This window comes from Clarias gariepinus, chromosome 27 (genome assembly GCF_024256425.1).
Source record: "Clarias gariepinus isolate MV-2021 ecotype Netherlands chromosome 27, CGAR_prim_01v2, whole genome shotgun sequence".
Lineage (NCBI taxonomy): Eukaryota > Metazoa > Chordata > Actinopteri > Siluriformes > Clariidae > Clarias > Clarias gariepinus.
Window position 1 is genome coordinate 12882477 of NC_071126.1, and position 13907 is coordinate 12896383.

The following is a 13907-nucleotide window of genomic DNA, read 5'->3' on the forward strand; positions in this document are numbered from 1 at the left end:
TGCCAGCGGGTGTCGGACAGATTTTTAGTGACAAAAAATTAAACACATTTTTTCAATGTTATAAGGTCACCATAACAGTTTACAAAACATTTAAGAACTAAAATAAAATAAATTGAAAAGAAATACTCATTATTTATTTTCCAAAGCCACAGGGAGCCGCAGCAAACAGATAAAAGAGCCGCGGGTTGCCGACCCCTGGTATAGGACGTGTAGTTACTCAGATATTCATATTTCTAATTATGTTAAAAGAAAATTGTTTTGGGACACCTGTACATACATACATAAACACAAATATGAATAACAAACTAAAATAAAAACAAAAGGTGCCTCACGCTTTATGGTCCGTTTTGTCCCCTTTGGACGAAAGAGTCGCAGCGAATCACTACATTTCTTTCTTACTTTGACTAATCACAGTTGCCCTGAGATAAAACACTTCTATCCTAACAGAACTGGTCTCTCTTCCAGAGTGACCACACTCACACATTCACAGGACATGAGAGCTGACGGTTCGATTGAAAGGATTGAAAAAATATATGTAAAAACACAATATGTTAGGACCTTCACGCCCACCTCACATCATTCTCAACCCAATTGAAAACTACTTCTTTTTCTTCTTCGTTTACGTGGGAGAGTTTGGAGTGACATATTAAAACAGAGCTTTTTTAAACGATACTGAACCATCATCAAAACTGCAACTGGGGCGATTTCTTTTTTGAATAAACGGTGTTTATCTCTCCTGTACAGTTATACAGACTTATATAATCTATACACAGACACATTAAAGCTGTTCTACAGGCTTACTGTATACCATAATATACAAACACATATATATATATATATATACACACACACATCGCTATATTTATCTATCTTGCCTCACCTTTAATGACCTCGGGGACCTGTCAAAGCACTGCAGTGTGTTAACAGGCGCGTGTCCTTCCTTAAAGGCTTGACAAACAAAACAGGATCTCCCAAAATCACCAACTCATTTCCTGTATGTAACTAGCATCACAGACTAGCAGACTTGGGAATCATCATCTTTGGTCCTCGTTATTCCCAAGATATCGGAAAATATTTGTGAAATATTTCACAAGTTTTCACATTATGAGTTCAGAGCCTGAACTTTTGTCATCGTCTAATAGTTATATCATGAAGCATTTTATCCGTATTAAAGATTACTAAGATTATTGATAATTATTAAGACTAATTCTCATTTAGAATTGTGTATATTACATCATAAAAGCTACTGTAAAAACACACACTTTAAATATAGCTTCTTAAATCTGATGATCTCGGGATTGACACTAGTTCTCGATGTTACGTTATGCTACTGTAGTTACGTTATGGTCTGCCTGTTAAGTGTTAGATGGTGATCTGCAAACAAAGATATGATGCAAGATAACCCACATTTAACCATAACAACAATTCAGACGAAAAGGGTCGTCTTTTTACGTTGCAGATCAAACACTTCACAGGAATTATACCCAACTTAATCCGATTTGATTGATATTTCCTGGGATGTATAATGAAAAAGTGTGATCTGTGAGAAATCGAAAAAAAAAAACCCCTGCAATATCTGTTTATGCAAACAAACCCTTCATATTTCAAGATGAAAAGTGACACAGAAGCCTGTGCAGTCTGTTAAACACGCGTCCACATAAACCTCTGATCTATTCGGGCGCTTGTAAACGCTCAATAAAAGAGAGATTTGCACAATTTTAAATTCCAAACCAAATTTTTGTATTTTTTTAAATAGATGGTTTTTCTAGGTTGACGGACCTGGCGTTCAGTGTGCTCATGCAGATCCTCCGCACGACACCAACAGAGAAAGCGAAATGGGATTCCAGTTCATGCTCACCCATTTTTAAAAAGCTGTTTAATAACCACTCTACTTCAAGCATTTCCCACACTTTACATTAAAAACGGCTTAAAAAGAGGCATAAATACTAGAGAGGCACAGATCGCCCCAATTCCCCTGGCCGATATCTAATAATATATATACTTTTTTTTTTAAGTCTGTACTGCTGATGGTGATCTTCTACAAAAATATTTGTGTGTGCTTTAATGAAAAATTTAATTGTATGTATATATTAAAAAAATGCCTTTCTATTGCGCCACTCTGGCACATATACATGATCAGCACAGAGTTACAGCCACGGCTAATCGGAGGATCTGCATGATCACGCTGTAAACCGTCCGATTCTCTAATAAATACTGCACTCTACTCCAAACTGCAAAAATTATACAGCAAGCGATAAAATTATATTATTAAGTGCAGTATAAAAAGGTATAGGAGACAAAATATCCATCCATCTCCTCTAAAAGAAATGTTTATCTAATTAAACAAAAAACATAAAGCTAGTTTACCAAAAAAAAGAAAAGATTCTCACTTCTAAAAAGCCTTCATTTAACCTAAACATCAGTCTCACCAAAAAATAAATAAAATAAAAGGTCCATGTGACTTAAAAGCATATTCTAATCTCACCTCGGCCGGACAAAAATCAATTTTCCAAGTTAAGTCCACCAACTATCAAACCTAAATCTAACTCAAAAGAAACTTTTGATCTCATCTCAAGCCATCTACCTCAAATATAAGTCAATCTTGCAAAAACTAATGTCTGTAGCGCCCAAAAAACGGCCATCTATACCTAAAAGCATATTCCATCATACCTCACCCAGGCAAAAAGTCAATTTTCCATGAAAAGAAAAGTCCACCTACACAAAGTAAAAAGGCCATTTCTTTTCTCTCCATCACTAAAAACAATTCTATGCTCAAACCAAAAGACAATCTACTGTAATCTATAAATAAGTAAAATCTTTTAAGTTTAAATCTACTAGAAAGCTGGAAGTGAGAAGAATAACGTGTGAAAGCTATGAATGAGACGATCGCTGAGAGTTTATCTGCAGTGTGGTTAAGCGAGTGTATACAGAACAGGTTGCTAATGATGCAAAACCTTAAACAAAACTTGGCTGCCTGACAACTGAACGCTGTGTAAATCAGACTTTTACAGTGTAAATACTCATTTAGGGAGTAAGGGTCAATCAGGTGGAAACGTAAACGGACAGCTGAATCAGCGCAGCTCAGCAAGGTGTCCATGAATACCATTATATATATATATCTGTGTGCACTAGTCCTAGGGACTATATTATATGCTGTATATAATTGTGCATAATTCTCTGCATAATTATGTACAAAATTCTTCAGTATTTCCATATATGTTTATATATACACTATACAGTGGTTAGCTAATAGGTTAATTAATCTTTAGGGTAGCCGCAGCCTGACATAAGACACAGCGATGCTTAGCAAAAACCTAATACAGATGATTTATTACACAATCGTTTGACTGCTACACTTGTACCCTACTCATTTTTCAGTGTTCGATCTGACACGCTCTTCCAGTGCATGATGGGTAACAAATAAATGAATGCTCTTGGTTACAAAAAAATAACTGCGTATAGCCACAATGATAAAAACCACCACAATTATCTTTCTTTTTTCTTTTCCAAAGACCTTTTTTGTTCCATACATTCTAGAGTTTGTAAAAATAATATTTTAGCAATAAAAATAATTAATTAAAAAAATCAATAAAAAGTGTAAATGATCTGTGATAGAGCCGCTGTGTCTTGATGCAGTGACGTGGTAAAAGAGGAGCAGATTGAGGATATATATATCATTAATCACTGACTCACTCACTGTCTATACCACTTAGCCTGTAAAGGGTCACAGGAACCCTGGAGCCTGTCCCATGGTACTCCCCGCAGAGCCAAATGCGACGCAAACCGTTGGCCCTGCAGATGCAAGGCCACTATCATTAATTGGACTTTTTTTTTCTTGTTAGTTATTCATTACACTTGTGACCTGTACTTTGCTCCTAGTTGACCGTGACCAGCTTCAGGTGGCCGTGGGGGACAAGTCGATATCTGTAGCATGTTTCATTCCAACTATTACGTGCAAATATTTATTTCTGTCTCTTCCTTTAGTTAGTGGCTCGGGTTTATCAGCAGCTCAATTTCAAATGTAAACAGTGAAGTTCGACTGCTCTTGTAAACACATTTATACGAGTACCTGCAGAGAAAACTAATTTAAACTATAACGAGAGAAAGGAATGCCGACGCTGCTACTTATAAAGTTTTCTGAGAACGGGTCTATATGCACATGCTGTAAGGCCTCGTTCCTTTAATAGATAAAGCATGCTTAGATGTGATTACCTGTGTATCCTGCACACCAGCCCCATGACGCCACCATGGCGAGGAGCCACCGGAACATGACGCCCTCGACGTACCAGAAAGCGGAGCTGTGCACCACCCTGAGCGGCTGCAAGACGATCAGGTACAAGCAGTAGGATGGAATCGCCACGCAGTTGTTGATGAACATGAAGGTGAAGCGCAGCAGAGCTATGGCGAGGATCCAGCTCAGTCTGCGTAGCTCTTCAACCAGCGGGGCCATTCTGCTACGAGCACACTGCACGACATAAAGAAGAACGCACAGTTAAGGGAAGGACCGGCAATTAGGCCAATAACACCATCGTACACTACAGTACTAATTATAGGGTTCTCTTGTGGTCTATCGGAAAAGGAGGCTGCCTAAGTGTTAGCCGATACGGCTCTCAAAATTTTTTTTTTTTTAATCTGACCCGCTGACACTAATTATGGCCGATTCTGATTGTCAGTATTTCTGAGTTTAATTGACAGCATAAAAAACACAAGTTTTAACTTTTAAGGAAAAATTCAAATGATATGTATAGAATGAAACAAGAACTATTATACAAAAAAAAAAAAAGAAGTGAGTATTTTTGATTCTGAGAAGTTGTGCATGTGCTTGCCTATGAATGTATTTTCTTTCCGAAAAAAATAAAATAATAATAATATATATAGATAAAAAAGTCCAGAGGGCCCCCGAGTGGTGCAGTGGTAAAGACACCAGCCATGCCCCCACGGGATGGCATCCTCACTGTCAGGGTCAGGAATGTGCAAGAGGGCAGACGATGCTTTCCTCCTCCTCCTCCGTCTGTAAAGGCCTAAATTAAACCACCTCGATCCTGACCCGAATCGATCCTGTAAATGAAGATGCTTTTTCTTTCTTTCTTTGTCCTGCACGCTTGTTCTCTCAATCTACATTTATGACTGCTTTCTGACAAAAGTTTTTGTGTCCCCTAGTCCCAGTGCACAATTCTCAGTCTCAAACTAACTTTTGGCATGCTTTAAAAAAAAAAAAAAAAAAAAAAAAAAACACTGCCAGCTATTTGTATCTGTTTAGTACACATCATCTGGTCATGAATAATGCATTCACGTTCGATTATATCTCTAATAGCTACCCAGGATGTCTTTGGAGCAGCCTGTGTGTTCGTCCAATTATACAGACAGCTGGCTCAGGTCACTATTTCTGGACAAATAAGAATGGACTTTTAGGGTTACACTTCTATAGATTAACAAGGAGTTATAACGTAGCAACATTAAGATAATATCAGATCATATCACAATAAAAGACTACTTTTAGAAAGAATTCTAGTTTGAGTAACAGGCTACGCATTTAAATACCTCGTCGTTCATAAACAGATCCAATCACAAAATGCTTTCTCCAATTTTTTACACCCCTTTTGCCCCCCCCCCAAAAAAAAGATATGATACCACCAGTCCTGAAGCTGCAGATGTAATAAAGTATTAATAAGTACAACATTCTTGCAACTGATTGGTCAGAAGGTGCTACTTAATTGTCTTGATGGCTGCAAGTCAAATCACAGGTTCAAGTCGATCAGAGTGTTTAAATATATTAGTGTTTCCACACTGAGAGTCAATTCACAGAGGCAAGTACACCGAGGTGCTGTACATAACATAGAAGGAATAATGAAAAAAGTTAAAACGATTGTCTTTATTTTTAAAAAATGCTGTCTTTACTTAAAAAATAAATAATACATTCAAAAGTGACATTTTCGGTTGAGAGATTTATTAAAAATTAGATGTGCCTTTTTACATTAGACATGGAATTTACTTTCACAGTCATAACCGCGTTTAAAAAAATCTATAACGCCTGAAATCTGTTGAATTTTGGATCAAACAAATATTTTCAAATATATAAATAAACAAATATAGATGAAGGTGTGAGATCACGTTTAAGTAGATTTCAATCACACACCAAGTAAAAAAAGTACCAAATAAAATTAAAAAATGTAAGAAGAACAATGATATTTCAGGGTTGATTTTTTATAATATAAAAGCGTTTTTTAATTTATATTTTTAAGGAGCATATATTCTCTTCGTGTGGGCCGGTGACTATGAAAAAAAAAACCCTGATACCTCAAGCTCAAAAAGGCAAATACACCTCAAGTCGTTCAGTAGTTTTTACGTGATGCGTGCACAAACAAAGAGACAGAAAGATAGACAAAAATTCCCAAAATTATCTAGATGTGTTCCATTACTTATCTTACCTCCACCAAATAATTTTTTCGCAAAGATCTTTAAATGTACATGTAACGTATTGAAGAAGACAGATGCATGGAAGAAGATCTCCAGTGCAAAACTTGGTAGGAGTCAGAAGTAAAGCTGGATTTGTGCTTTGCATCTATTTATTTATGAATTTTTTTACAGCATGATAACTTTCTATATTTAAAAAAAAATACAAAAATGTGAAACAGGTGAGAAAACCACTGCGTCAAAGAGGACAGCAGTTACAGGGTGCAAACTTCACAGTGGCCTTGACCACTTGCCATGACCTTTTATTAACTTTTTAATTAATTTGTCATGAAATTCTTAAAAAAAAAAAATCAGATATCGGCAAGTAAAAAAAAATTAATAAATAAAAATAAAATCGCTACTTTCGGCTCTATGGGTGATGTGCACTCAGTCTACAATGCACTCGCTGCCAGTGCTTTATACACCACAGGGCCTAATTTTCATGTCTCACCGCAAGTGAACCGTATGCAGGTAGCTGTAGTCTGCGCATGTGATTGTGAAGTTTGCACTGTGTCGACTGGGGGAGAGGTGTAAAACTGAATTGTTAAATTCTGCGGCTAAGTGGAGGAGAAATACAGATAGAAGAATGTTTAAGATGTTTGACACACGCTCTCGCAACGACTGCAAGCTGCAGCTCGCCCAATGCGCCAAAATATTTCAAGCTCTTATCAACTCAAACAGTATTGACTCTTGAAAACTAAAACGATTGTTGTGCTATAGGAGACAAATAAAATGCTGGTTTTTATTCTCTTCAATAAACGTAAGGAGGTTATATTAATACAGGGTAAATCCAACTTACAAAAAAAAAAAAAAAAAAAAAAAAAGACTGTTTTGTTGGGTAACTAGTTAGCACAGAAACAAAAACCAAACTAAACAAAAATTAACACTGGTATTACTTGTTTTTAATTATTTGTCTTTGATAGCATAATAAGGCGAAGGGCATTAAATATCGAAACAGGCAGGGTTACTATTGCTCCCTAACAGGTGAAGCAAAAAATAAATGTGACGCTTGTTTCAGACTAAAGGACGAAGCTTGTGTTTGGCTTTGCAGAGCTTTGGCCTTCAGACAGCAGCACTACAAACTTGTACAGGGTCACTTGATCAAGAGTCCAACCGGAGACATCCTGATCAGAGAGTCTGACACCTTCACCAACGAGACACCCCTGCCTCCCCGCCTACTATGCCAACTAGACAGTGGAAAAAAAACACAAGAGGTGCAAGGCTGAATCGTGGAAGCTTTCTAGCTTTTCAGGCGAGAGATACAGAAATAGGAACATTTTAAATATTTGACGCACCAAAACACCAGACCGCCAAGCTCTCCAACAACTGCAAGTTGCAGCTCGCCTAATACGCAACAGATCTTTAGTTATACATACCGGTAGGCCTTAACTTGTGCCGAAACAAAATGCCACATTGCACAAGATATGGGAAAAGACGACTATATTAATCCTACTTCTGTTATAAAACAAATTGAATGTGATCTTAATGAAACACTACATCGTTTACAGTCATTTACAATCACCATGTCTTTAAAATGAAGTGCTAATTATTTTCCATTTTCTGGACAAGCATGGTCATAAGGTCCTAGGATACTTCAGTGTTTCTTAACCTTTTGACCTGAAATATTACATTCTTCACATTATTGTCATGTGAGGTTCTGCTGTGTGCGGCGTTATGTAAAAAATGCCTTCCGGCCCTTAGGCGTGATTGCTAAGTTGCTTCGGCGCACCTCGGAGAATTTCATCAAGAAAATGCTATTTGTAGGACATTTAAAGCAATTACTGCAGTGTCCCCTTGGGATATGAAATTTATACCCTGCAGTTACTGGAAACTAATTAAAAATATATAATCATTGGCAACTCGCTGCTGTATAAGAGAAATAAAACACTTATTATCGGAAATTAAAAAACAGTGAAACAGAGTTTCTGATCTTGCTGTCTTTTGATTAAATGTTGAACCCCCCGGATGTTGAAGAAAAAAAAGAAAAAAAAATCAAGGTTCACGGTAGTACTTCTCAGACTTTTGGACTTTCAGCACGGAGTCATCCAAAGACACGCCTTAGCAATAAAAGCTAATTTTAGTGCCTAATGTAAACTCCCTAAGTGCCCACAATATGCATACAGTATGATATTCCCAGCATGCTAAGCACCAAGGCAAATATGATGGATTGCACTGAATCTAATATCTGCTTTTAGCTTCTCGTTCTCAAAAAAAAAAAAAAAAAAGTAACAGTGCAGAGACAGTGTGAGGGCTCAGAGGCGGCGCGAGGACTCATCATGCTCTTAATTTACACACAAGTGTGGGTGAATCTCTGGTGGAAGACCAGGGCAGGTCTGGCCAAAGTGCAGGCACTAGCCAAATAATGCCCTACCTGACGGCTGGGGAACCTTTAATCATTCACTTCATTGAGACTCTCATGTCTCCACACTTTAACAACACGATAACTTCCTAATTTTGTACTGCAGTTAAAAATGTCACAATAGTTATAGCACCATGTTGTAAGATTTCTCTCAAATTAAATTTAAAGGCCTTCTGAAAAAGGATCCTTATGCAAAAAAAAAAAAAAAAACACTTATATACTATTTTAAAAGCTCAATTGAAAATGCAAACAGTATTATTCTTAATGAAACAGAAGTGGGAAAAAATATTACGCACAATAACAGTACATCTCATCATAAATACATTATACTACCGAGAGCTTACTGTATTTTACAGAGTCGTTTTAGGTTTAAGTCTTGTCAAGTTAACGATGACGTCACACACACACACAAAAAACCCTCAGTCATGTTAGTTAAATGAGCACAAAAAACACTATTCATATCCTGTAAATCTAAGTATACAGTATAGCCCATTACAGCTAAAACTACCATGCTGAGTCAATCTGAACCAAGCAGCTCACCTACAGGACTCTTCCTGTCTGTGTGTCCTCTGTGATCAATAAAGACAATCACAGACAAACACACACACACACACACACACATAACCCTGCGCTTCCATCAGGTTTGGTCTTGGTTACGGACATGGCGACTTAATAATTAACCCCCGAGACACTATCCTGCTCTGATTTGTTGAATCACAGGAACAAAAAAAAGGGAGGAGGAACAAGTTGGCGAGGGTTCGCTAGAGTTCAGACGCTGTCCAGCTAGACAAGGTGAATCACACTGCTGAGCAACACAGCCAGATTTAATACAAAGTTTTTTGGACAAACTGTTAAGATGCAAAAACGTATCTATTATCCGTAACCTGTATGATAATCTGTAGTTTTTTATTATTATTATTATTATTATTATTATTATTTTTATGCTAGGGGCATTTAACTAGTATGGTTCAGAGAAAACCCCTTTAGAGGGATGGGTTACTGCAAATAAGTCCAAAGTTCTTCTGGTCCTACACTGATAGGAATGCTCTCTTCCAGGAAGACCCCACCTCCATTCACAGAACATGAAAGCTGACTAAAATGCTTGGGCAGATCTCAACTAAATTTCAACACCTACGAAAGATTCTGGTGTGACGCTGTAGACAGAATTGCGAAGAGAACTGTGTTTATTCCTCCAACAAAAGATTTCCCAAGGCAAATATAACTTCATATATAACCCGAAAAGGTTAACATTTACAATTTACTTTTTTTTTATCTTATTAAACATCTGAGCAGTTATGGGTTAAGGGCCTTGTTCAAGGGCCCAACAGTTGCAACTTGATGGTGCAGGGGTTTGAATGTGTCCAACGCCTTAACCACTGAGCTAACCCTGCCCTAAGCATAATCATAACCCTAGCGCTAGGCCTTCAGCTGTTAACATCCAAAGCTCATCCACCTAACCTCATAGTGCTCCCAGCAGCAGTTTCTCGGAATCACATAAAACACTCTTTGTGAAAAGTCACACCTTTTTTTTGCTACAGACTGATGGACATTATCTGAGGTCAATCACTCCAAGTGTGTGAATCGTAATAAAGACATCATTTGATAAAGAAGAGTCTCATCTCTGTATTGAAGTGCATTTCCAACACACTGGCTCCATTAAGCATTAATCTACAAGCATCAACAACCAACACTCATCCACCAGCACCTCCATTTGTCAAGCTCTAAGACTAATCCTCCAAGCATAAACTTCGCCCTTATGTCTATAGGTCTAATTTATGTACTGTAAAGGTGCCTGTATGTGTGAACTTTAACTCAGGGTGGAGCATTTGTGACGTTGTTTTATTAAGAAGAAAATGAATCTATGAAATGAATGACTTTATTAAATGCTGGGATTTCTGCTGGATGTCCAGGTCTCAATCCCAACACTCACAAACAACCTACACACAACACCTACAACATGAACATCTTAAACACTCCCCACAACAAAATACCAACCTACAAACACTGTTCATAATCAAAAGCAATGCCCACAACCAAATACCTAAAACTTTTAACAATGACAACAACTTAATACCACCAACCACAAATACCCTCAAACTGCAAGCAATGCCCACAACCAAGTACCCTTAAATGAAACACTCCCCACAACTAAACTAAACTACAAGCAGTGCCCACAACCAAATACCTAAAACTTTAACAATGACAACAACTTAATACCACCTAGCACAACTACCACCCAAACTACAAGCAATGTCCACTAATTACCCCAAACTATAACATTTCCCACAACTAATACCACCAAGCACAACCACCCTCAAACTACAACACTGCCCACAACTAAATATCACCAACCACAACCATCCTCAAACTACAACACTCCCCACAACTAAATAACAAGTACCAATACTAAGTACCCGCAAACTAAAAGTAGTGCCCACAACTTATCAACAGCCAATACGCCCAAAATAAACACTTCCCATAGCCATCACGCACAAATACCCTCAAACCACATACACCCATGACAACTACACAGCACTAACCACAAATACCTACAAACCACAAATAGTGCCCACAACCAAAATATACCAAACCAAACCACAAATGCAACCTACAACTAGTACCACCGACTGCAAATACCCCCAAACCACAAACACTCATAACATCCTCACAACCACAAACACCACCAAACTACAACTCTTCCCACAAATAAATACCACCAACCACAAACACCTCCAAACCACAAACAGTGCTTATAACCACTCACTCACTCACTCATCTTCTATGCACTTTATCCCGTATACAGGGTCATGGGGGATATGGAACCTATTCCAGGAGGCTTAGGGCATGAGGCAGGGTACACTCTGGACAGGGTGCCAATCTATCGCAGGGCACACACATACACACAACCATTCACACACTACGGGCAATTTGGGAACGCCAATAAGCCTAACTTTAATATCTTTGGACTGTGTGAGGAAATCGGAGTACTCGGAGGAAACCCACCAAGCACCGAAAGAACATGCAAACTGGCCGGAAATCAAACCCGGACCCTGGAGGTGCAAGGCGACAGTGCTAACCACTACACCAACGTGCTGTCTGCCCATATCCAAATACCACAAAAAAACCTTAAACTAAACTACACACGCTGCAAAAAATCCTGCGAACTGCAAACAGCCCTAACTAATAAGTAAAAAAGAAAAGAAAAAAACAGCCCAACCACAAATACCACTACAGCCATATATTAAAAGCAATGACCATACATACACACACTAACACCCCTACATCTACATCCAAAAAATAATAATAATAAAAATCCACTACATCTAAAAACCCTGAGCACTCTACACCCATATAGATACACAAACCAAAAATACCACCAGGACCAAAAATATCACCCGAACAGTCCGAGACTTATAGGCTGGATCCCGGCACGCCCTCAAACAGGTCAAAAAGTTGAATCTCCCCAAAACATTTCAAGCTCTTCTTAACAAACTCTTCATTAACCCTCGAAAATGAGAGAAATAACATGCTGTTTGTTGTTGTTCTGTTTAATACATGAACGGAGGTTTACAGCACTAACACACACAGTGCAGAAGTTTGTGTAGAAACCCAACTCGAAAGAAAGCCACAAGACACAGTTCTGGTGGCTAACCTGTTAGCATAGAACCGAGCAAAACAAACAAACAAACAAACAAAAACTTTACACCGTGTTTAATGAGTTGTGTTTGAGAGTATAATGAGGTGAAGAACATTAAATATTGAAACAGGGAGTGTAACTAATGCTCACTAACAGGTGAAGCAGGAGTTCAGCTCTGAAGCACTACAGACTTCTACAAGGTCACTTAATGCTGAACCGAGCTGAGAGAAGTGTGGGAGAGAGCATGACTGAAATCCAACATTAATGCAGCTGATTAGAGCTGGATCATTTGTTGGTCACATGCACGCACACACACACACACACACACACATTACAGAGGGACTTGAAACATAGAGGTCACAGGAAATATAATAATAATAATAATACATTTCTGACAATCTGATTTAATCTGTATCTAACAGAGTTGATGTGAAGAGGCATGATTACTCACAGTGGGTGCAAATGCCGGACGGGTGAGAAGAGAAAAGAGCCAGCTGAGGAGAGCTGGGCTAAACTACACACCGATGCAAAGTCACATGGAGATTACGGTGGTTCTTATAAAATCGAGGTCTTTTTTTTCATACATCTAAATAATCCGGGCCACAGAAGAAGTCGTTGCCATGTCAACCACGCCGGCGTGCACGAGCCCTTCCCGCTGCATCTGCTTCGAGTCAATCAATCGATCGATCGATCGATCGATCAATCAAAAGCATCGATTAATCAATCAATACCGCTGGAGTAACACCGAGGGCTGAGCAGGAAATAAACCAGATGAATGAATCTCCTCTCTGGCCTCCAACTTGGATGTCGAATCCCCTCCAAAACACTACGAGGTCGCGCGAAGGAAAAAAACATATATACTAATAATAATACTAACAAACGAAGGAACAATTCAGTTATTTCTCGCCGCCCCGATAAAACTCCTACCGTATCACATAAAAATACTACTAATTATGTCTGACTAATTCCTTATTTCCATTCTATGGAAGAAAAAAGCTGAGACTCCTGCAGATGGAAGAGCGTCGAGCAAAAAACGCAACGGTCTTCTTCTTCTTCTCCTTCTCCTCCTCATCCGTTCGGCTCTTCCTCCGCTAAACGCTTCTTCTTCGTTTTTTTTCTACGCGGGCTGCCAGAGCAATGAAAGCCAATCTAGCGCCACCGCAAGGCCAAACAAGGGATTACATTACTACAGTATACTAAGTAACGGCTTCCAGTAGTAGTTTAGGTGTATTTTATGTATTTTGTATTTTTTTGCACCACTTTAGTGATTTTAAACATACTAATTAATAAGAAAATAATGAGCATGAAAAACAATCATATGGAGTGCAATTGAAGTGATGGACCATGCTGTCCCTTGGCTTCTCTTTTAAAGATGGATGGATGGATGGATTTGCGCATGGAGTTCAGTAGCAAGCGTGTCACAGGCGTTTATGTCACATCTTGACCCTGTCACAGGTG

At 38.4% G+C, this 13907-nt stretch overlaps 1 protein-coding gene across 2 annotated transcripts in view; it reads right to left on the minus strand.

The window, feature by feature from the left end:
* lpgat1 (lysophosphatidylglycerol acyltransferase 1) overlaps positions 1-13503 on the minus strand; it is a 51378-nt gene extending 37875 nt beyond the window's left edge. Inside the window, exons 1-2 of one of the 2 annotated variants that reach the window (XM_053489219.1) lie at positions 12901-13503; positions 4213-4465 (exon numbers count right to left, since the gene is read on the minus strand). In XM_053489219.1, coding sequence (XP_053345194.1) covers positions 4213-4450 — 238 coding nt within the window. In that variant the 5' untranslated portion in view covers positions 4451-4465; positions 12901-13503. Of the gene's footprint in view, positions 1-4212; positions 4466-9352; positions 9378-12900 lie in introns of those variants that run through there. The other variant, XM_053489221.1, reaches the window with a different exon arrangement.
* Positions 13504-13907: the final 404 nt, after the last annotated feature.